This window comes from Cervus elaphus, chromosome X (assembly GCF_910594005.1).
Source record: "Cervus elaphus chromosome X, mCerEla1.1, whole genome shotgun sequence".
NCBI lineage: Eukaryota > Metazoa > Chordata > Mammalia > Artiodactyla > Cervidae > Cervus > Cervus elaphus.
The window spans coordinates 174,121,057-174,146,359 of NC_057848.1; the positions used below are offsets into that span (position 1 = coordinate 174,121,057).

General features: G+C 46.6%; 1 protein-coding gene across 7 annotated transcripts in view; it reads left to right on the plus strand.

Annotated features, from left to right (window-relative positions):
- Positions 1–21,540: 21,540 nt before the first annotated feature.
- Positions 21,541–25,303, plus strand: part of PNPLA4 (patatin like phospholipase domain containing 4) — a 101,302-nt gene continuing 97,539 nt past the window's right edge. For 6 of the 7 annotated variants that reach the window (XM_043895529.1, XM_043895525.1, XM_043895523.1 and 3 more), the window contains exons 1-2: positions 21,541–21,698; positions 24,363–24,555. In XM_043895529.1, coding sequence (XP_043751464.1) covers positions 24,376–24,555 — 180 coding nt within the window. In that variant the 5' untranslated portion in view covers positions 21,541–21,698; positions 24,363–24,375. Of the gene's footprint in view, positions 21,699–21,913; positions 22,048–24,362; positions 24,556–25,303 lie in introns of those variants that run through there. The other variant, XM_043895524.1, reaches the window with a different exon arrangement.

The following is a 25,303-nucleotide window of genomic DNA, read 5'->3' on the forward strand; positions in this document are numbered from 1 at the left end:
CCTTGAGCATCGACTTTTAAAAGGTCCCCCAGGCGATATAAAAAGGCAGTGGGACAGAGAACCACTGACCTCGACACCCTCCAAAGACCATCCAGCTCTCAAAACTCTGGGATCCTCATTCCTGAGCGTGACGCTCTCACCCTGCCTGTGGTCAGCTGCAAACTACTGTCCTTTCTAGAACACACCATATTTCACACCAGTACGATAACAACCAACGTGTATTCACAAAGAGTTTACACTTTACCACAACATTTCCTCTTCTACAAAAACACTTTCTCAACATTATCTTTTTTTCTTCGCACTAACTCTATGAGAAAGTCAGGTTGGTTATTATTACTATTATTGACTTTCTACGGGTGAAGATACTGAGGTTTCAGAGGTGACACACACAGGCACCCGGCATCCAACAGAAGGTGCATATGGAGTAATCACGCCCACGTCTTGGTTAGAAACGGTAGCGTTTAGGAGCACCCAACTGGGGGGTCCCTACCACATGGGTCTGGACTTCACATCTGCCATTCCCTGGCTTGATAAGCTGGGGCAAGTTACTTAACCTCTGCCTGTATCATCTCTAAAATTAAAATAACACCGATACTTGCTCTGTGGTGGCGGTCTAAGTATTGAGTCACACTTCACCTGGGAAGCCTCTGGCAGCAGGTCCCCAAAATAGTAACAATGTTATTCTTCTTGCTGTTGTTACTGTTACTCCTTCTTTCCCCTTCCCGCCTGCTTTTATCGCTATAATTTCCCCTCCTCCTCCTCCTCCTCCTCCTCCTCCTCCTCCTCGCCTCCTGCTCCTTCCCCTTGTAGAACTAATAATAACATTCAGTGCTACAGGTAGAGTCCATGGCCCTTCAGAGAGACAAGATTAATCACCGTAAAACCTCTTGAGCTAATCTTTACCCGCCTCTCACACACACTCCCAAAAAACCAGAAGGCCACGTGAGTCATCCTCAGAGAAGACACTCTGTGAAACCAGACACCCCAGATGTGTGTCTGTGTTGAACCCTGGACGTCTTTGGTACGAAGAGCAAACGCTCAGACTCTAGACAGATGCTCACCTGGATTCAGAACCCAGTGGAGAGCGGGCTTGGAGATGTGCTGCTCACATCTGCCTTTGAGGAAGAAACCATGTCCTGGCTTGTGCAGCAAAGACTGGGCTACAGGCCTTCAGGGGCAGCCTCTGGGGTCTGCTTCCAGGTTTCGGGAGGCCCCACTCTCTGAGCGAAGTCCCCAGCCAGAGGTAGACCAGGCTCATCAGTACACGGGTCTGGGCACGTCTGCCCTGGAGCTGCCCTTGGACCAGGACTACAGCCTGTGGTTCTTCCCCCCATTTCTCCTCCATCCCTCCTTCACAATATCAGATGCCACTGCTGACTGCAGACGCCTCTGAACAATAACAAAAAGCACCCCACATATGTGTCAAACAGCCCTCTCAAGGACAGCACCGTGGTTACCCTACTTAACTGAGACACCATGAAAACCATACAAAATGTTTTCTTCCAAACTGTATTACTGCATCACTTTCTCAGAGTTTATCTGGAAGGTTTTACAGAGTTATAAAATATGTCTCACTTGTCTCTCTTTCTGATGAAGTGCCTACAGCGTGAGGCTTAAAAAAAAGTGATTATAGATCATGTTCTATTCATGTCATCTTTGTTGTGCAAATTAAATTTGTTATGCCACATTAGCTCAAAGATATGAATATTTTAATAACGCTAGATCTACAAATTGCAAGGAAAATGAGTTAGAATTTTAAAATATACTCAGTTCCAAGGAAATGGATTTCTTGAGGACACATTTTTCATCTAGAGAGGAAAGGTATTCTAAATTACTGCATTTCTAAAGTAACCATTTAATTTCACTCTCATTTTGGTAATTCATGCTTTTCAACATACTGAAAACATTAAAAATAATCAAAAACATTAAAATGGTACTTGGATCCAATACTCTAAGTGTTCTTAATGTTAATATTATTATATAATAACATTATTATAGTTAAGGATAACAACAATAAAATAGTTATGTGACAAAAGGCATTCTGCACTCTTTGTATATATTAACTTATCAGGATTCAGAAATATTAAAAATTTTAAGCATAATAATATCTTCTTATACATATGAACAACTTATCGATTATTCCTCTGGTAAATTAAATATTTCTAATGTTAATATTGTTATGGTGGAAAATAATAACAATGCAATAGTGAAACGGTTCTTACTATGTGACAAACAGAATTCTAGGCTCCTTATACATGTTAAGTCAGTTGGCCTCACACACATTCTATAATTTAAGTGTTAATGACATTATGTTATCCATAATGTATAATTTAAGGAACTGAAAAACAGAGAGGTTAAGTAACCTTCCCAAGGTCACACAGCTATATGTGGCTCTTCCTGGATTTGAACAAAACAGTCTGCACGAATGAGGAAAAGCAAAATGCTGACTTACCTTAAGCCACACCCACTAAACTTTCACTCTGTGAGTATCTGTGTGTAAACGTTATCAATGCACATGAGGACTGAGTTATTCTACATCACACTGATGTGACTTAAACGCACCTGAATTTTAACTTCCAAATATGTACGGTCCTTGCTGAGTACTCACCCTGAATATCAGAAGCGTGTTCCGTGGGCTTTGGCAGCCTGCCTCTCTCGTCCAAGGGAGTCTCTCCTCTCTGAAGAGGGCCTGTAAATGATACAATGAATGAAAAACGCCACTGGCAAACCCGGCTCAGCGCTCAGGCCTGTCTGCTTTTAGGCCAGAAATAGAACTTTCCAGGTGTGCGTCAATCATTTTGCCAGACCTCTCGCGTAGTCAATTAGCAGTAAACAGTCACTGAGGGCCTACTGTATACCGTTCCCTCCACTAAATCCCAGAGCTTTTAAAAGGCTACCTATGGGGACTTCCTGGCGGCCCAGTGATTGGGACTCTGCCTGCCAACGCAGGCAACACGGGCTCGATTCCTGGTCTGGGAAGATTCCACATGCTGCGGAGGCAGCTAAGCCCATGAGTCATAACTACTGAAGCCTTTGCGCCTGAAACCCATGCTTCACACCAAGAGAAGCCACTGCAATGAGGAGCCTGCAAAGAGGAGCCCCTGCTCGCCACAACCAGAGAAGGTCCATGCAGAAGCCAGCCAAGACCCAGCACAGTCAAAAGTAATAAATAAAGTTATAAAACAAAAGGTTTAAGTATGACTCTAATACGGTTCTGCACTAGCAGTACTCATATGAAAAGAATCTGATTTACATTAACTATTTATCATCTGTCCTTCTAAGGAACAGTCAATAAAATACTCTAAACTTCTGAAGATGATTCCAAGAAAAGAGCGCCCCACTTTTACAGTGACTGTGATCCAGTTCTGATAACATACTTTCTTCCCCAGTTTTATTGAGGTATGATTAGTATACAGCACTGTGTAAGTTTAAGATGCAGGACATAATAATTTGACTTATATACACCATGAAATGACCACACAGTTGATTAACAATGTTGTGTTAGTTTCAGAAGTACAACAAACTAATTCAGTTTTGCATAGATTTGTATCTACTGCGTTTCAAATTCTTTTCCCATTTAGGTTGTTACGTAATATTAAGCAGAGTTCCCTGTGCTGTCCAGCAGGTCCTTGCTGGTTCTCCATGTTAAATACAGCAGAGTGTTCATGTCCATCCCAGACTCCCTGACTATCCCTTCCCCCATCCTTCCCCCTGGTGACCATAAGGTTATTACAGAGTATTGAGCAGAGTTCCCCGTGCTGTCCAGCAGGTCCTTGCTGGTTCTCCGTGTTAAATACAGCCGTGTGTCCATGTCCATCCCAGACTCTCTGACTATCCCTTCCCCCATCCTTCCCCCCCTGGGCACCATAAGGTTATTACAGAGTATTGAGCAGAGTTCCCTGGGCTGTCCAGCAGGTCCTTGCTGGTTCTCCGTGTTAAATACAGCAGTGTGTCCATGTCCATCCCAGACTCCCTGACTATCCCTTCCCCCATCCTTCCCCCTGGTGACCATAAGGTTATTACAGAGTATTGAGCAGAGTTCCCTGTGCTGTCCAGCAGGTCCTTGCTGGTTCTCCATGTTAAACACAGCAGTGTGTCCATGTCCATCCCAAACTCCCTGACTTTCCCTTCCCCCATCCTTCCCCCCAAGCCCCCCCTGCACACATGTGACCATACATTCATGCTGTAAGTGTGTGAGTCTGTTTCTGTTTTGTAAATAAGTTCATCTGTATCATTTCCTTTTAGATTCCACGTATAAGCAATATCACATCCTATTTCTCTCTCTCTGTCTGACTGACTTCACTCAGGACGACAATCTCTAGGTCTACCTATGCTGTTGCAAATGGAACTACTGATAATGAATGAACTTTAAAACTCTTTACTCATACTCTGAAATTCCACTGGCCAGGATTCAGCTTAGGAGTCTTTTTTTTTTTTTTTTTTAATTATACCACTTTATTGCTACCAACCTATCTCCCTCCACCCTCACGTATGAAACCCCAAGGACTGGAGCCTGCCCGGCACCTCTGTCCATGGACCTTTCCAGGCAAGAAAACTGGAATGGGTTGCCATTTCCTTCTCCAGGGAGTCATGTTGTTTCAACAAGCGACCTGACGCCAGGGACTAGGTTGGGTAGGATTTCACATCATCAGCGCCAACTTAACAGAAGGCTTACACACCCCCGTCTTGCAATGGCTGGGTGGCATCTTTCTTCCTCATGAGACTCTAGCCTGCCTGCCTCATTCATTATTACACCCATGAGCCTGGGAGAATGTCAAACACAGAACACTCAACAGGCGACACTGCTGAATAAATACATTCATAGATGAAGGAGACAGTTAATCAGCTCTTAACAGGACTGTGTTGAATAAATCACTTACTTGAAAGTATGAGCTCTGATGGGTGTGTTAAAAAACTGCATCATATTACTTAGTACACAGCCTTGATCTTCATGTATTTAGTGCTTCTAGCACTGACACCCATGGCAAGTCGTAATTTATAAGTTTATTAAGACACAATTTCAGACAGCATGGTTGTAAAAGCCAGTGCGAAGACCTCATTTAGGTGGTGGAAAAAGCCTAGCAAATAATTAAACATCCATATCTAATATAATGTTTCTCCTCTTCACAACATTCACAAGTAGACACTACTACGTATTGACATGACGTTCATGAATCTAGATTATTGATAAGATGTCTGGAAGCGAGATATGCAAAAAGAAGTCTTACATACACTTAATATTAGGTCATCGACTGTAGAATCAATCACGTTACTGGCAGCTATTAGGTTGCAAGAGTTAGTCGCTCAGCTGTGTCAACGCTTTGAGACCACATGATCTGTAGCCCACTAGGCTTCTCTGTCTGTCCATGGGATTCTCCAGCCAAGAACACCGGAGTGGGTTGCCATGTCCTTCTCCAGGGGATCTTCCTGACCCAGCGACTGAATCTACATCTCCTGCTTTGCCAGGCTGATTCTTTACCTCTGAGCCACCAGGAAGTCATTAGGTTAGGTGATCTCATATTGATGGCTTTTTATATAATGCTTTGTACCAAGTTTGAGATAGAAATCTCTGTAAAGTAAATTACACATTCCATTTACCTATGCTGCTGCTGCTAAGTCACTTCAGTCATGTCCGACCCTGTGCAACCGCATAGATGGCAACCCACCAGGCTTGCCTGTCCCCGAGACGCTCCAGGCAAGAACACTGGAGGGGGTTGCCATTTCCTTCTCCAATGCATGAAAGTGAAACGTGAAAGTGAAGTCGCTCAGTCATGTCCCACTCTTCACGACCCCATGGACTGCAGCCTACCAGGCTCCTCTGTCCATGGGATTTTCCAGGCAAGAGTAATGGAGTGGCTTGCCATTGCCTTCTCTGATTTACCTATGAGTGTATAGTATATATATCACATGTATTAATTTTACATGGGTAGTCAATATTTTGTTTCTCTAAATTTGTATCTGTATTGTCTAAATACTTGAAGAATGTGTTTCTTTAGAAATAACAAAAATATTTTATTTCTTAAAATGTAAACTCTTAACAGGAGTAAAAATAACTCACTTCTCTTGTGAAATAATGATGTCCTCTTGAGAAAGCTGAGCGCTGAAGAATTGATGCTTTTGAACTGTGGTGTTGGAGAAGACTTTTGGGAGTCCCTTGGAATGTAAGGAGATCAAACCAGACAAGCCTAAAGGAAATCAGTCCTCAATATACATTGGAAGGACTGATGTTGAAGCTGAAGCTCCAATCCTTTGGCCACCTGATGTGAAGAACTGACTCACTGGAAAAGACCCTGATGCTGGGAAAGGTTGAAGGCGGGATGAGAAGGGGATGACAGGGGATGAGGTGGTTGGATGGCATCACCGACTCAATGGACATGAGTTTGAGCAAGCTCTGGGAATTGGTGATGGACAGGGAAGCCTGGCATGTTGCAGTCCATGGGGCCACAGAGTCGGACACAACTGAGTGACTGAACTGAACTTGAGTGTGTGTCTGTCCATCCACAAACGTAGTTCAAAAGCCTCCTTTCATGACCTACAAGTTTGCTGTTGTTATTTAGTCGCTCAGTTGAGTCTGACTCTTTGTAACCCCCTGGACTGTTAGCCCGCCAGGCTCCTCTGTTCCATTAGCAATAGCTCTTATTATAAGAGCTCATTAATAGAGAGCTACACTCCTTAATACAGAAATTATCTTACACTTATTTTAAAAATTTAGTTTTCTTCACTAAAAACATGGTTCAAACAGTGGACTCAACCAAGTCACAGCTATTTAGAAACTCAGTGAACCTTTTAGTTAAGAATAAACATAGAATCAGTCTAAACAAGTAACATACTTCACAGTCATTTGACTTTTATGCAGGACAGAACGTAATTCATTGGTACTCTACAGAGTGAAGGGCTTTCCTGGTGGCTCAGCTGGTAAAAAAAAATTGGCCTGCAATGCAGGAGACGTCGATTTGATTCCTGGGTGGGGAAGATCCCCTGGAGAAGGGATAGGCTACCCACTCCAGTCTTCTGGGGCTTCCCTGCTGGCTCAGACGGTAAAGCAGCAGCCTGTAATGCGGAAAACCTGGGTTCAGTCCTTGGGTAGAAAAGATCTCCTGGAGGAGGGCATGGCCACACACTGCAGTATTCTTGCCTGGAGAATCCCCATGGACAGAGGAGCCTGGCGGGCTACAGTCCGTGGGGTCACAAAGAGTCGGACAGGACTGAGTGACTACGCACAGCAATCTAAGTCAGGGGCCCCCAACCTCTGGAGCCTAATGCAGGATGATCTGAGGTGGAGCTGTCATAATAAAAGAAATAAAGCGCACATTAAATGTCATGTGCTTCAATCCACTGGAAACCATCCCCTCGCTCCCCCAGCCCATGGTAAAACTGACTTCCACGAAACCTGTCCCTGGTGCTGAAAATGTCAGGGACTGCTGGTAAGCCCCACGCTCCTCTGGCTGGTCCTTATTCTCCCAGCATCTCTAGGACTGGTCAAGAAGCTGTGCAGAATCTTCTAGAACTCCTGATGACGAAAATGACAGTGAAAGTTGCTCAGTCATATCTGACTCTTTCTGACCTCATGGACTATATACAGTCCATGGAATTCTCCAGGCCAGAATACTGGAGTGGGTAGCTGTTTCCTTCTCCAGGGCGTCTTCCCAACCCACGGGATCAAACCCAGGTCTCCCGCATCGCACATGGATTCTTTACCAGCTGGGCCACCAGGGAAGCCTGATGATGAACCTCAGGCTTATTTAGCCCTGGCTTTGTATTTAGGCACCTCCCTCTCCCAAACCTGCATTATGGTTCTGGTAACCTTGTGGCCCGGGTTCCCTGGCGGCCCAGCAGCAAAGAATTCGACTGTCAATCCAACACTGGAGACTCGGGTTTGACCCCTCGGTCGGGAAGCAAGTGGCAAACCACTCTAGTATTCTTGCCTGGAGAATCCCATAGACAGAGGAGCCTGGTGGGCTACAGTTCATGGAGTGGCGGGGGGGGGGGGGGGGGGGTGTCTAGAAAGAGTCGGACGGGACTTAGCAACTGAACAAACACCACCCTGGTGGCCACATCGTGAACTTCTCAAACAACAGTCGTCCTCATCCTTGGCTACACCTTAGATTCCCCTGCCAGGAACAGTGGGCGTCAGCCTTGACCATACTTTAGACTCACATGGAAGTTGTCTGTTTCTTCCTGATGGTAGTTTTGACGTCCAGGCTCCATCGCAGACTAACCAAAAGCAGAAGAGTGAAGCTGCAGGGGTGTACATAGTACACTGGAGGAGGGTGTCCCAGGTCCCAAGGCCGAGTCTGGGGAAACGGACCTGGTCTGTACTGTCTACAAGCCCCCTCCCAACCTGCAAGCAGAACCGGGATGAGCAGGTGGCTCTTCTATCTCAGGACCCTGTCCTCTCCCTCTCCACTGTGCCCGTGAGCGGGAGGGGCTTCCTCCAGCTGCGCTCAGGCAGGGACTTGCCCTAAGTCACATCCTCAGCCCCCTTCCTCCACAGGAAGAAAGGACACCTCCGAGTTTAAGTCTCGAGAAAGTCCATGCTTAATGGTTTGCTACAGACGAGCCTCTCATACTGGAGTGGGCTGCCATTTCCTCCGCCAGGGGATCTTCCCAACCCAGGGATCGAACCCGCGGTCTCCTACGGGTTCTTCTACTGCTGAGCCTCCTGGGAAGCTTCTAAAGAGCCTGAGACGGTGCAGCCGGGCAGCATCACTTTACCTATCCCTGTCTTTATGGCCACCATCCCTGCAAACACCCCGTGAGAGGACATCTGCTGCTCTGGATCTGGCACTGGGGAGGCAGCGCAGCAAAGCAGTCCAGGGGTGAATCCTAGGGACTTGCCTGGTGGGCGAGTGGTTAAGGCTCCACCCTTCCAATGCAGGGGACACGGCTTCAATCCCCCTTGGGCGAACTACGTGCTGTCAAAATTAAAACATAAAAATATAAAGAGAGATGAATCCTGGCCGCCCCAGTGATCAAGCATGGGATCTCGGGGAACTTACTTTGTTTCTCTGTGCCCCAGTCAGTCAGCCTCGCTGGCTTCCCCGGTGGCTCAGTGGTAAAGAATCCGCCTGCCAACGCAGGGGCCCTGGGTTCAATCAATCCCTGTGTGGGGAAGATCCCCTGGAGGAGGGCATGGCAACCCACTCCAGGATCCTTGCCTGGGAAATCCCATGGACAGAGGAGCCTGGAGGACTACACAGTCCACGGGGTGGGAAAGAGTCGGACAGGACTGAGCAAACACGCACGCAGCCATCCTTGAGATGCGAACACCACGGTAGGCACCACCCCACCGGCTGTGAGGAATGTGAAATGCATCGGCACGGGCAAGGCCACTGCAAGAGGTGAATACTAAAGATCACGCAAGTGTGTGTCAAATAAACCACAACACACACAAGCCTGGCATCAATTCTTCCCTCTTGGTACTGAAACGTTAAGCAAATAAAAAGCACACCCAGAAAGCTTTTGGTGCTGCATAAAGGATCACAGCGATCTGCATGGAAAGTATACAACATTCTAGCATAAAATTATACAGCACAAAAAAAGTGGCCAGGAGTCAAGAAAAATGCATCAGTGACAGAAACACCTGGGGTTTCAACTATCACGTGTCAACATCTGATGAACACGTACCTTGGGTGGGTGTCCAGTACAAGTGGGGTCACAGAAGCAAACTACTTGTCTATATGGTTAAGCAAAACATTAGTTTCTTTTCTAACTGAAGGAAAACCACCTTTTCAATTGTCCCTGCTCATGGAATCAAGTTTTGTTGTTGAGTCGCGCGGTTGTGTCAACTCCTTGCAATCCATGGGCTGTAGCCCGCCGGGCTCCTCTGTCCAAGGGATCTCCCAGGCAAGAATCCTGGAGTGGGCTGCCATGCCCTCCTACAGGGGATCTTCCCGACCCAGGGATCCAACCTGAGTCTCCTGCTTTGCAGGCAGATTCTTTACTGCTGAGCCCCCGAGGAATCACCTGAAGTGAAGCTTATTTATGTTTTAAATGTTACCTTATAAATGTTTCTGTAGCCTAGAGAATCCAAATTTTTTTCTTTAATACAACTGGAGGAAGGTGGTCATCTTTGGTGATGAGCCAGTTTTATAAAATTTGAGGTATATGAAAAAGTAAATAGAAATAAAATTTGGTGTGTGTGTACGTGAAGACATGGGAAACTGAAATTTCAGCATTGCAAAGACCTCTTAGAGGCCCTTGACCTTATGATTTCCCCTCTACAGCTGCTTTCTAAGTGAGCGGTGCCGGTGCGGCCACTCCGAGGACTGTCATGAACAGCTTACCTCCTGAAAATGGCCCTTCAAAGGCATGGCATCATGCTCCCTCAAGGCAAGAGAAAGAATAAAACGTCAGAAAGAAAGTTCAGTGCAGAAAACGACAGCTTTGACAGGGTTCTCCGGCATCCATGTGAGAATTTAGAAAAACAAAACTTAATGTTAGGCTGGACAGAGACACCCCCAAGCAATGAACGCTGTCGGAATGACTTTCAACTTGCTGCCTCTTTTATTCACAGGGAATGTAGTCCATGGGATTCTCCAGGCCAGAACACTGGAGTGGGTAGCCGTTCCCTCCTCCAGGGGATCTTCCCCACCCAGGGATCAAACCCAGGTTTCCTGCACTGCAAGTGGATTCTTTACTGTCTGAGCCACCAGCGAAGCCTGAGAATGAATTCCATGTGGTCATTATTATAAATGTACCTGTCTATTGGGATCGAGAACTGTTGATTAGACCTGGGGGTCCTTCTTCCCCCAAGAAGAAATGGAATCAGTCTATACAATTCATCAAATATGGCTCCATAATGCCATCACAACGGCTTTGCTAGTAGTCTTCTGATAATTCAAGTTCTAACAGAAGATTCAGAAATCATAGCTGCCTTTCCCATGTCAGCCTGGGTCCTTTCAAAATTTCACTTTGACCTGCATTTCAGACTTCTGGTCCATTTTGCTTGTTTAATTTGTAGCTTTCCATATAGAGAATGCATCTGTATAGTTTTTAATATTATGTCACTTTCATCCTAGAAATTCTGTGAAGATGTTGTAAAAGATGTTTTTGAAACTTTATGTTACTGGCATTTTTGTTATGGCTTTAAAATATGAAATATGTTAGTGGACACTGACTAAATGTGGACTATACTCTTTCCCAATTGCTCTGAAGTGAGGGATGACGGGAAGACATTTGGGATCACTTCCCACTCTACAAAATGTTCTTGGGAGAAGGGCACTGTCAGTATTTTCACTGAAGTCAAAAACAAACATTTATTTAGCATCTACTTGTTTGACCCTACGTACAGGATGAGATGCTTGGTAGCACACCTATAGAGTCACAGCTTCCTACAGGGAAATTTATCACAGGGAAAAATTGGCATCCATTTATACCGATTTCATCAGCAATAGTCTTGTACCATTTCTAATATCCCAAATAGCCCAGATAATGCAAAAAAGAAAAGAAAAAAAAGACAAAACTATTGTTGACTTCATGCTGAACATTTACACCAAATAGCATGCACAGCTCTTGTAAAGGTATCGAAAATCGCAACTAACTTTTCAATGCACCAAACACCCCTTTTATATTCTTATTTGTTTTGAGGAAATACTCACCGGATGAATGTGTATCGTGAATCTTTATATATCTAGAGGACTGTTTGCCTGTTTTACATAGAGATTGCATTCTTGCTCAGGCACTGGGTTGTGTCCGACACCTTTGGAACCCCATGGGCTGTAGCCCACCAGGCTCCCCTGTTCATGGGATTCCCCAGGCAAGAATACTGAAGTGGGAAGTGGGGTGCCATTTCCTCCATCAGGGGATCTTCCCGACCCACGGATCAAACCCAAGTCTCTTGTGTCTCCTGCACTGGCAGGCAGGTTCTTTACAGCTAAGACGCCCGGGAAGCCCGTATCAGATGCCCGTAATCTACACCATAACTATCTCAGACTGCAATTAGAGGGTTGGGCCTTTGTCTTCTGGGTTTTTCAGTCACACCGTGTTTCAATTGTCCTTGCCTGCCCTTCACTCTACCCACTCCAGTGTTCTTGCCTGGAGAATCCCAGGGACAGAGGAGCCTGGTGGGCTGCCATCTATGGGGTCGCACAGAGTCGGACACGACTGAAGTGACTTAGCAGCAGCAGCTCTTCACTACCCTGGGTACCCCTGATGAGTGTGAGAATTCTTACTTTATTCCAGCAAAGCACTGAGCTCATTTCTTCTCAGTTCAGTTCCGTCGCTCAGTCGTGTCCGACTCTCTGTGACCCCATGGACTGCAGCACAACAGGCCTCCCTGGCCATCACCAACTCCCCGAGTTTACTCAAACTCATGTCCATCGAGTCGGTGATGACATCCAACCATCTCATTCATCCTCAGTCGTTCCCTTCTAACTTAGACCACTACCTTCTCCAGTGCGACTCTCCATAGAGCCTGGACTCCATGGAGATGCGTGAAGGGCCAATACTGAGTGGGACCGGGGTCAAATGTGTGTGATCTGGTTCATGAGCCAGCATGCTACGTTCACAGGAGAGGAAGTCCCAGCTCAGAGACGGCCGCGGTTGCTGCTCAGCCGCTCAGGTGTGTCCGGATCTCTGCGACCTCATGGACTGTAGCCCGCCAGGCTCCTCTGTCCATGGGATTCCACAGGCAAGAACACCAGAGTGGGCTGCCATTTCCTTCTCCAGGGCATCATCCCGACCCAGGGATGGAACCTGCGTCTCTCATGTCTCTTACATTGGCAGGCAGGGTCTTTACCACGGCACCATCGGGGAAGCTGTTATACAGAGATGGCACCTGCAAGTTGGCTTCTTTAACTCAACAAATACTCCTCAGGTACTGCAGAGGCAATCATGGCTGAGACTGCCAGATCTCCTCCCCGGGAAGGCCTGACCGACTAAGTCCATCTGGACTTGGCGATGCTTTCCCTCACTGCATATCCATCCTCTGGGGTACTCGCTCACCCCATCACGGGCCCATGTCATTGTGTCAGGACTGGCTGCTCACACGGACTCTTCAGAGACACGCATGTGAAGGAAACAGAACCAGCAGGAGTCCCTTCCTAAACCTGAGAGGTGGGCAGTGAAAGAACTTTTTCCCCTGACGTGCCGAGAGGCTGCCGACAGCCTCCTGGGAGAGGTCCTGACTGCAGGTGGAAACCCAGACGAGAAGAGAAACCAGAAATGGCCCAACGGTGGCCTTGCGGTACCGACTGGATGCCTGATCCCGCCACCTCTACGCTTGGTCCAACCGCTAAACCTTCTGATGCTTGTCTTTTCATTGGAGGGTGACTGCTTTCCGGTGTTGTGAATTACGGCTGTACAACATGAATCAGTCGTGAGTGAGTGAGTGGGTGAAGTCGCTCAGTCGTGTCCGACTCTTTGCGACCCCATGGACCGTAGCCCACCAGGCTCCTCCGTCCACGGGATTCTCCAGCCAAGAGTACTGGAGTGGGTTGCCATTTCCTTCTCCAAAAGTGAAAGTCGCTCTGTCATATCCGACTCTTTGCAACCCCATAGACTACACAACCCATGGAATTCTCCAGGCCAGAATACTGGAGAGGGTAGACTTTCCCTTCTCCAGGGGATCTTCCCAACCCGGAGACTGAACCCAGATCTCCCGCATTGCAGGCAGATTCTTTACCAGCTGAGCTACATGTGAGTCTGCCATATGCATACATATGTCCCCTCCCTCCTAAGGCTCCCCCTCCTCCCCCCACCCCACCCCTCTAGGTCATCACAGAGCGCTGCGCTGAGTTCCCTGTGCTAAACGGCAGCTCCCCATTAGCTGTCTGTTACGCACGTCAGTCATACATGTCAGTGCTATTATCTCGGTTCACCCCACCCTCTCCTCCTCCACCGGGTCCACATATCCCTTCTCTACGTCCGTGTCTCCATTTCCACCCCGCACACAGGTTCATTGGTACCATTCTTCTATTTAAACCGTCTTGAAGTATGAATAAACATCAAGCAGAGTTGAAACGCGAAGATACTTGCAGCCAAATTTTCTCTTTGCCTCAGCCAGTTAGATATACCAACTAAAGACTGGATGAAACACACAACCTAAAGATTCATAACTCTTCTACACAGTTATTATGCGTTAACTACCTCCTAGATGCTGGCAGCAACCAGTCCGTACGAGACAGTCCCTGCTCCAAATCAACTCTGAACACAGAAGGCGGAGGCAAAACACATCTCTCACCAAAACAAGAGGTGATAAAAGCTGTCACAATGCCCCTTGCGTGGTAGCAAAGAGAAGAGTGGGATTAATATTGATAGAAGTTGTCTGAATTTAATCCAAGAGGGCCCCCTGAGACAGAAGGGTTTGTTTAGGCCTTGAAGGATAAGCAGAACTTAATAGAACAGACAAATGTGAAAGTACATTCCAGCAAGCAAAGACAGTGAGCTAAAAATGGACAGTTTATCCACCAAGATTTGTTTTTTAATTTTTTAATGCCTACTCCAGTCTTTGTCATATATTATACACTACATAAAGTTTATATAAAGAGTGATGAAAGGCAATAAAGACAACTGATTAGATATATGGTATATCTGGAGGTAGGACCTTGGCCAATGACGTGACCTGCTTTTATAACACTGTTCCTAATGCAAATTTTGTTCTCATTACAATAACCAACTTTACGACAACTTCCAAGAAAAGCAGTCATCAGTTACCACCGTAATTGGTAAATGCAGGAAGGGTTGCTTTAGTTAACTGCTACTCTTGACTTTTTTTTTTCCTTTTCCAGCTGTAAGCATGTTTCCCATTAATTAATTAACTAATTAATCCCTTTTACTATTTTGGAGGGCTTCCCTGATGGCTCAGACAGTAAAGAAATCACTTGTAATGGAGGAGATGTGGGTTCGATCCCTGGGTTGGGAAGATCGAAACGGCAACCCACTCCAGTATTCTTGCCTGGGAAATCCCAGGGACAGAGGAGCCTGGTGGTCTACAGTCTATGGGGTTGCAAAGAGTTGGACATGACTGGGTGACTAACATTTGGGTTACTTTACCACTTTTTTGTAAAATTATAAACAACTAATTGTTGCCGGGGTCCAGCCTCGGCAGGATCCAGGGAGTACCCTCGGGATGAACGGCGTCGGCGAGAGAGAGAGAGAAGACACGTGAGACTAGCCTTGATAGGGCCAAGTCTGTGTTTTACTTTTTGACAACCAGTTTTACACCCTCACTCAGAACGTTTTCAAGGTACAAGATGCTTGCTCATGCTTACACAGGATTAGTATTACATCATTTTGTTTTTTAGGAAAAGCAGGATGTTTTTTGCTTTCTAATTCTATAGTAATTCTTAGCACATGATCTTCTGGCCTTGGGGCTTATTAACATTTTATGCAGGTCAGGTGAATGTAAACCTATTTTCCGTTTCTATGGTGACCTTAACTGAAAGGTAGCAGTCTCACAGGGCAACAGTACAGAGTAGAAATATAACCTTGTTAATACAAAAATTAATCCTTCTGCAGAAGTTGTCAGTTGCGTTTATCTAAGAAGTTTACCCCACACTGACTCTGCGACTTTGGTGAGGCAGCCTCTGCCTAGCACTCCTGACTGACAATTAACAACCATCTCATTGTTACCACACTAGGGCTAAGTCCTTATTTCTCTAGATCTTAAACTATATTAACAATGGTTTCTATAACACTACCTTAGTATATAAAAGCAAAACACAGCAAGCAAAACACAGCAAGCAAACGTCAACCCAATAACCACCTTTAGAATAATTTTTCTTATGTTTTCTAATAGGACTCCTTCACCCCTCAAAAAGGCTCTATGTCTATTAGGGCTTTTATATAATCAGGTTCTTTATGCTATTTTATGATTAGGATAATATAAGCAATCATGCATATTAGTACCAAGGGCATAAATGCATTTGGCTAACAAACTACCAGCAAAGGAGTTTAAATTAAAACACTCCTTTCACCCTGGATAATCTCATAAAATACCACCACCTGGGAAACTTACTGATGAAAATTCTAAGTTGGTTCTTATTTGGGAAGAGATCGGGGAAGGCCTTCTGCCTGTGTCACAGAAATTAGGGAGTAGTCTATTGAGGCAGGCATCAGAAAGACAGATATCATCTTTAAGGTGAGTGCCAGGGGCAGCTTTTCGGAATTCCTGAAAACCTGATCTGCCTTGCCTGTCAGGCTTTCTCCTCGTGACCTTGTCATGGGTGGGATCTCGTGAGCTGGCCTTTTCGAAAACCCCTGAAAACCTGATCCGCCTTGCCCGTCAGGTTTTCTCCCTTACGGCCTTGTTAGGGGTAGGGTCTTGTGTGTTGGCTCCCGACAAATTGTGAAGACCATATACAAACTCTGACCAAGGAAAGGACTGAATGGATAACAAGGTTCTGATACTCATAATGGCCAATCAGTGCAATCCTGGGCACATAATGAGAGCCACACATATTTACATATCTCATCATTGAGATTATTTCTCATTTTTGAGCCAATGCAGGGAAGGAGGGACTGTGTACAGGCTTTGGAATTAGGGAGACTGGGGCTGATAATCTCTGCCTCTGGGTGGATGTGGGAAAACCATTTTAGCTCTAAGGTCTCCCTTATCGTACATACCCACTTGTCATCACTGTTGTAAAAGTTACAAGAAGCCTTGGGTATAAAGGACTGACATGGGATAGACAGTCAGTAGGTATAATAATTATTAATAATAGAATTCCAGCAAATAGGAGTACAGGCTAAAACGAAATAGACCAGAATTTTTATTTTCTCTGTTTGAAATGAGGTGATTAGATAAGTGGATGTTTTGGCAATTACGGTATTTCTTTTGATAACAGTGTCAGTAATGATCAGATCCAAATTAAAACAGAGTGGTATTTTGGTGAATCTGATGACGCATAAGTCACCAAAGATGACATTCTGTGTACTACTCAGCAACATCACTTTTCTGACACTGATCTAATTTCCCCAATAATTCCCTCCACTGGAAGATAATTACGTGAAGGATACCAAGAAGGCCTGTTTGCAAACATCTTTACAAATTGCGGATCTCAAACAGTCACGTCAAGGGCAGCGTTGTTTAGCAACAACAACAATGAAAACAAATTTTAAAAAAACAGGACAAAGAATACAGATTTTCTTTTATTGGGCTTTAAAAAATATTTAGGACTCTATCCTGCACTTGGTACCCTTCTCCCACCATCACCCCCAAACACCAACACCTAGCTACCAAAGATCTAAACTCCTTTGGTATAAAAAGATATTTTTTAAGTACGAAAATTTTGAAAGCTTATCTGCTCCATCTCACAGTTATGCAGAATATCAACTGCAAGCGGTATAAATAATAACAGAAACACTTGGAGAAAAAACCTTTCCATTTCTGTTTCTCAGTTCAGTGTATATTGTATTTGGAACCCTTCACCTGTGAAATTAAAACAAAGTTTATACATAAAGGTTACACCTTAAAAATGCTTCTCTAATGGAAAAAGTTTGATATTTAGTTTCTAGGCTATGTGAGGATCTGTACTGTATATTTTCAGATGGATCAAACAAGTAATTGACACTTCTTAAGGACCCCTAGTTTTAAACTGTTTTGAGATGTTACTATCGTCTTCTGTTTTACATATATATACACACACATTAAATACATACATTTGCATATACGCATGCATGCCTGCGTGCTACATCGGTTCAGTCGTATCCCACTTGGTGGCCCTATGGACCTTAGCCCATAATGCTCCTCTGTTCAAGGAGATTCTCCAGACAAGAATAATGGAGTGGGTTGCCATGCCCTCCTTCAGGGGATCTTCCCGACCCAGGGATCAAACCTGCATCTCTTATGTCTCCTGCATTGGCAGGCAGATTCTTTACCATTCTTTACCACTAGCACCACCTGGGAAGGCTATTTATATATATACACATACATATATATGTGTGTATATACATATACATACATATATACCAAAAATACATTACATGTAGAATTCATACATGGTTTGAAAATTTTTTTTTCCATTTAGAATAGAGTCACCGAGTTTTACTTCAAGTGGTCAGTTCTTCTAGCTTATTTCTAACAGAACACAGGTGTAAGGGAAAAGGCACTTATACTATGAAGAACAGTTCTGCTTGCAAGATTTAGAAATTCAGTTTCAACTCATTCAAGAAAACAAAGAGAAAAGGGTGGGTGTGGTATGGGGAGGAACCTCCCCAGGCCTAACAAATGCCATCACACCTCCTAGGCCAGCTTCCCTGTCTGTGTCTCCCAGCGTGGTGCTGTGCTGAGCTATGCTCACTCGCTCAGTCATGTCTGACTCTCTGCAACCCCATAGCCCCCCAGGCTCCTCTGTCCATGGGATTCTCCAGGCCAGAACACTGGAGTGGGCAGCCTTTCCTTCTCCAGGGGATCTTCCCCAACCCAGGGATGGAACCCGGGCGTCCCGCATTGCAGGCGAGCTCTTTACCAATGAGCCCCGGGGAAGGCCCGGCTCTGCGCTAACTCCCTCTAAGCCGCCTTTATTCCCAGGCTGGCTCCCGCCCTGTGGTCTCATTCACCGCCTGCCCTTCCTCCTGAGGGACGACGACCAGTGGGAAGGAACGCAGCCTCCGTCTCTGTGGGTTCCCAGGGCATGTTCTACTCCAGGACTGCAGAAGTGCCTTCCTCAGGACTCCATGGTGGTCTCGACACAAGGAATGCTTTCACCAGGCCATGGCGACCTGCGGTACCACCGTGATGCCCTGGGGCAAGGGCACTGCTGTGTGGGCCAACGCTCTGGCCACAACCCCCAGGAACTGAGGCCTGTGATTTCCTCTTTCAACTCCATCAGGCTCAGCATGCAGAGCTCTGGGAGGAGGTGACAGGGTGAGGAGCTGCCACATGGAGGACCATAAGGGTGTCACACGAATGATGGCATGTCCCACAGACCTCTTCACCTATGCAAAGATGCCAAGGCTGGAACACAAATCCCACCACGTGGGCAGCAGACTGGAACAGGAGAGACTCTGAGATAAGGCCCTGTCCTTGGGGCAGAGGGGTGGCAAGCATCCCTTGCCGGCATCTTTCTCCCTGATGAAAACACGTGATCAAATTTTGTAGGAGGAAGTTGAAGGACTGGCTGGTCCTTCCAGTTAGCTGGTCCAACCAGATAACTCAGCTGGTAAAGAATCCGCCTGCAATGGAGGAGACCCCAGTTTGATTCCTGGGTCGGGAAATCTGCTGGAGAAGGGATAGGCTACCCACGCCACGATTCTTGGGCTTCTCTGGTGGCTCAGCTGGTAAAGAATCCAACTGCAATACAAGAGACCCTGGTTCGATCCCTGGGTTGGGAATATCCCCTGGAGAAGGGAAAGGCCGCCCACTCCAGTATTCTGGCCTGGAGAATCCCATGGACTGTTTATTCCATAGGGTTGCAAAGAGGCGTACACCACTGAGCGACTGTCACTCAAGCTGAGGACAGGGAAAGCCTTGGGCACTTTGCTTCTGTGCCAGCTGCTCTCGTGGGTGCCTCCCAGAGCTGAGGGTTCACTACGCCCCAGTTCAGTGTGGACACGCACAGCATCTCGGCATGGCTGTGTACCAGCGCACGATCATGCCTCTACAATTACACATTGACTGCCTCCCTGCCCACTAGGCTCTAAGTGAGGAAGAATGAATTCCTGTTAACTGGGTGTGCCCGGTACCTGCACTGTGTCTGTTAAACAAATGGATCCTTATTAAATGTTTGATAAATGGCTAGTAAGTAAGCCAGTTCAAAACTAAGTTACTAGGGAAAACGGAGAGACAAAAACAGGCAAAAGATTTACTGAAAAAAAAAAAAAAGACCTTAAAGGGTAATTAAAGTACTATTTACTCACATCACAAGAGTAATTTATTTAAACCCAACAATCACAGCAAATATTTATTAATCATGCACTATATGACAAGCACTATGCTCGGAGCTGAGATTATGAAAACAAATTTGCTTAAATCTGATATTCTTCCTTATCTTAAGGAAAGGAAAGGTAACTGAACCTTTTAATTAGTTGCATGAAAATGAACTTTTTAATTAGTTGCATGTAGGTATGACAAGGGCTATAAAAAGGAGAGAAGAGGGATGTTTCTTTATTTTTTAAAGAGTTTAAATTCTTAAGAGTTATATTATGGAGCCTGTGAACACTTTTCCCTGACCCTTAAATGTGGTGGGATTGCACTCACCGGCAGGTGATCTCCTTTTCCCTTTTAACAAAGGATCTCAAAGTCGTGGTGTTCATCCTTGCTGGCCCAGGGACACATTTCTCATCTGTCTTCTGAGAATCAACGTGCTTGTTTTTGTTGTTGCTCAGCCATGTCCGACTCTGCGACGCCACTGGACTGCAGCACACCAGGCTTCCCTGTCCTTCCCTATCTCCTGGACTTTGCTCAAACTCATGCCCATTGGGTCGATGATGCCATCAACCAACCATCTCGGCCTCTGTCGCCCTCTTCTCAACGTGCTGGCAGTGCCCAAATGCAGGAAGCAGCTGGCCCCGCCACCACAGATTTTGGCCCTGCGGACCTTATCCCTTCTTACATTTGTGATGCCCCCACATCACTTTAAGCCAGACCACCCCAGGCCTTAGGCCAGGGCTTTGCCAACTTTAGCACGCAGAGCAACCTCTGGGGATTCTGCTAAAGCGCAGACTCTGCTTCAGGAGATTTGAGGCCTGGGGTTCCTCCTTTCCAGTAAGTTCCCTGGAAGATGCTCTCTTAGGAAGACCACACCCTACCAGAGAGTTAGAAGGCAGCGGAAGGATGAAAGATTGAACAGCACGTCCTTCTACATTTCCTGATACGCACTCCCCCTGCCCTTCACTAAATCCTAATGGAGTCAAGAATTCAGCATAATGCAGTCGTACTATGCATAGTTGTTAGGATGTCTTCGGGATCGGCTGTTTACAAGGAAAAAAAAGAAAAAAATCGCCTCCTTAGTCATAACATCCGGGGTTCTTGCTTACAGAAAGTGTCCTCGGGCAGAGTGCAGGGCCCTGGCACTTCAAATGGGGGAGAAAGAAGAGGCGCAGGGGAAAGGCCATTTAGGAGAGCTCCCGCCCACTCCCTCTCCTGCTTAGAGACACTCTTGGCATCTTTCAGATTCTCTTCTGTAGCTTCGGTGGGAATAAACCTGTCTTCCAACAAGGGGATCTGTGCCACCTTCCACCACAAAGCCCGCCAATTCCTCCAGGCTTGGTTGTTAGGATTAGACAGGGACGACACTGTTCGGGGACAGAAGGAGCCGCCGCTCCTTTGCCTCTGGATGGAAATGCCAGCCGAGTGCGGGCCGCCACGCTGAGGTCTATCCAGGGGCAGCGGTGCCCGCTGACGAAAACAAGAGGCTGGCCCATTGCAGCCCGGCTCTGCAGCACCAACTTCCACGAGTTAGCGCCAGCTCGCATTTTGCCACCCCGTTTTGTAGAGAAGTCAGCTGGGAAGCTCAGAAAGGTTAACACAACCTGCGTCCACACAGCCTAAGGCGGCCTGAGGAACCGAACGCTGCCCAAAGCCGTAGTTCGGCCTCTCCAATAATGCTGAAGGACAACAAATCACAGGTTGCCTTGCAAAAGCCGAGGGACGGCCCGCCCCAAGGTGGCCTCTAGAGCCCGCCCAAACACTGACCGTCGGAACCGCCTCGAGGCGGAGGAGACGGGAAAGCACTTCCGGGAAACGGCCGGCCGCAGAGCCAAGCACTTCCGGTGCAAGGCACAGGCAGGTGGTTCGGAGGTTAGCGGACTCGCAGGTAAGGGCCGACCCTAGCTATCCGGAGACGGTACGAGCCCAGAATGTCGTCTCCCTTACCCGCGCGAGAAGAAACACCGGGGTGAAGCGGGCGGAGCGCGCGCCGCCATGCTGAGTCCGGCATTTTCAACGGAGCAGGCGGGGCCGAGCGGACGCCGGCGTCAGCGCGATGACGTCCTAGACCGGGCGCCTGCCTTCAGTCCGCGGAACCTTCCTGGGCGGGCCCAAGGCGCGCGTCGCCCCGCCCTGATCGGCGGGGCCAAGTTGAATGACGGCCCGGCCCTGCCTTCCTGTTCCGGTTGAGGGCGGGAGGATGCTGCTCTGAGCGGAAGTGCCTCAGACCTGCGTTGGTAGGGGGAAAGCGAGGGCGGGGCAGGGGCGGGGCGAGCCGCAGGTTCCGGACTAGCCCACGTGTCTCCAAGGGGCAAGCGAGTCTGAGTAGGGGGCGTCCTTATTCCCGCCGCAGCCAGACCTCGGGGGTGGGAGGCTGGGCTTGGGCTTGCTACCGCTGGGCCGGCTCCTTGGAGGCTGAGCACCCAAACCCTTCTCCCCGCTCCATCCTTAAGAAATTAAATCCAAACCAGGGCTCGGCTTCAGTGGCTGAAGGCGCAAGGCCTGGCTCCAGGCATCAGGGCCTTCAGTTCAGTCCCTCAGTCGCGTCTGATTCTCTGCGACCCCGTGGACCGCAGCACGCCAGGCCTCCCTGTCCATCACCATCTCCCCGGAGCTTGCTCAAACTCATGTCCATGGAGTCGGTGATGCCATCCAACCATCTCATCCTCTGTCGTCCCCTTCTCCTCCCACCTTCAATCTTTCCCAGCATCAGGGTCTTTTCACATGAGTCAGTTCTTTGCATAAGGTGGCCAAAGTATTGGAGCTTCAGCTTCAGCATCAGTCCTTCCAATGATCACCCAGGACTGATCTGCTTTAGGATGGACTGGTTGGATCTCCTTGCAGTCCAAGGGACTCTGAAGAGTCTTCTCCAACACCACAGTTCAAAAGCATCAATTCTTGGCATCAGATGGCCAGAGTATTGGAGTTTCAGCTTCAGCATCATTCCTTCCAATGAACATTCAGAACTGATTTCCTTTAGGATGGATCAGGGCCCTAGGTTCCTAAATTCCAGGCCCAGGCCAAGTACCTAATCTGAAGGTACCAAAATCCAGTGTGACACCCAAGAGCATTGCTAGGGTAAATGTTTTATACACATAGTGAAATTGTGCCCCCAGAGGTTTAGGGGCGGGAAATATTTTACAGTTAAATTTATTGCAAACATCAGGTGGTGCAGGTGACATTTCTTTGAACCTTCAATTGCCCTTGACAGTCGCCATCTCAGTTTGTCTTGAGAAACTTCCCTATGAAATACATTGCATTGTTGAATAATTCAGTATTGCATTATGGAATAATTGTGAGCATCAGTTTAAAAACAAAAGCAAAACAAAAAACAAGGGAATGCTCACAAGGGAAACGGGTAGGGAGCCAAGCTGTCTATTTTAAATTTACTGATGCCACTTACAAAGGGCAAATGTGTCTCTAATCTGGAATTTGCTACAAGCTGTAGTGATGTTACTAATGTTACGAATCACCTAGGCCCCCAAATGTTTCAAAAGGTTAATAAAGAAGGCCAGATGCCTTGCCAGTTGAAATTAATCCATTTGCTTTTTGCCAAGTAATTAGAAAGTAGGCTGCATAATCTATGTACTGAACAAATATAAACTGTTGTTAATTTTTTTAAAATTAATATGATTATCTTGGGTCAAGGTGAGCGAGGAAAAAGAAAGTGTTTCCTTGAAAGATTTGGATGTTCAGTCAGATTTTGATTGAAAATATGCTTAGACCAGAAAATTTGCTTTTGAACTGTGGTATTGGAGAAGACTCTTGAGAGTCCCTTGGACTGCAAGGAGATCCAACCAGTCCATCCTAAAGGAGATCAGTCCTGGGTGTTCATTGGAAGGACTGATGCTGAAGCTGAAACTCCAGTACTTTGGCCACCTGATGAGAAGAGCTGACTTATTGGAAAAGCCCCTGCTGCTGGGAAAGATTGAGGGCAGGAGGAGAAGGGGACGACAGAGGATGAGATGGTTGGATGGCATCACCGACTCAATGGACATGGGTTTGGGTGGACTCCGGGGTTTGGTGACGGACGGGGAGGCCTGGCGGGCTGCAGTCCGTGGGGTCACAAAGAGTTGGACATGACTGAGTGACTAAGCTGAGACACATATACATACTCTTTGTGACCCCACAGACTATATATACAGTTCATGGGATTCTCCACGCCAGTGTACTGGAGTGGGTAGCCTTTCCCTTCTCCAGGGGATCTTCCCAACCCAGGTCTTCTGCATTGCCGGCAGGTTCTTTACCAGCTGAGCCACAAGGGAAGCCCAAGAATACTGGAGTGGGTAGCCTCTCCCTTCTCCACCAAGCAGATCTTCCCAACCCAGGAATCGAACTGGGGTTTCCCACATTGCAGGCAGATTGTTTACCAACTGAGCTATATGGGAAGCTCAAGTACATATATATTTGTGTGTGTGTGTGTGTATTTATATATAATTAAACATACATAATTGTATTTATATCATCACTTCTAAGGAATGATGACTATCATCCGTGTGGAACAAACTATACCACCTTACGGACATTTCTTTCTTGGGTTTTGTTTCCCCAGTTTTGCAGCTAGGATGCCACACATCAACCTGTCGTTTGCAGCGTGTGGGTTTCTGGGCGTTTACCACTTGGGGGCAGCATCGGCACTTTGCAAACACGGCCGAAAGCTGCTGAAGGATGTCAAGGCCTTTGCCGGAGCTTCTGCGGGATCCTTGGTTGCTTCAGTTCTCCTCACGGCGCCGCAGAAAATAGAGGTAATTAAGTGGTAACTAGGCTGTGCTGCTCATCAATAAATTAAGAACAAACAGCGAAGATGATTGTTTAACTCTATTAAGTTAACTGCATAGAAGTCCTCCTTTGCCTAGGAAACCAAAAAGGTTAAGACTTCTTTTAAAATGTAACCGTTAGAGAGCTGTGCTCCCCGTTTGGAGAAGAAGATTATTCGGGGGGTGCCAATAAGACAAGGAAATAAAATGCCTTATTTTGCTCATGAGTGTTTCTTTAGTCTTAAAACTCTGGCTTGGTTTCTTTCAAGCCAAGGTTTACTTCTCCGTTAACTGATCATGAGAACACAGGGCCTGTTCTCAAGGCCTGGAACACGCGGCTGATAAAGTCTTTTCTTGCTTCTACTTACAGACAGGCATATAAACTCAAAACGTGACCCTGTAATTTAAGAGGAATGATAGTGGAATTTAATACCTTTTTCATTCCCACGGTAAGAAGCCCTGAATTTCAAGCAGTGTATCTAGTAGTAATAATAATAAGCTTTCACTAAGTGTTTCATTTTTAATGCAGTCTATATTTCTAAGCCTTCCATGGTGGCTCAGTAGTAAAGAACCTGCCTGATGTTCAGGAGACCCGGGTTCAATCCCCGGGCCCAGAAGATCCCCTGGAGAAAGAAATGGCAACCCACTCGAATATTCTTGCCTGGAGAATCCCATGGACAGAGGAGCCTGGCAGGTTATAGTCCATGGGGTCGCAAAAGACTTCAACACAGCTTAG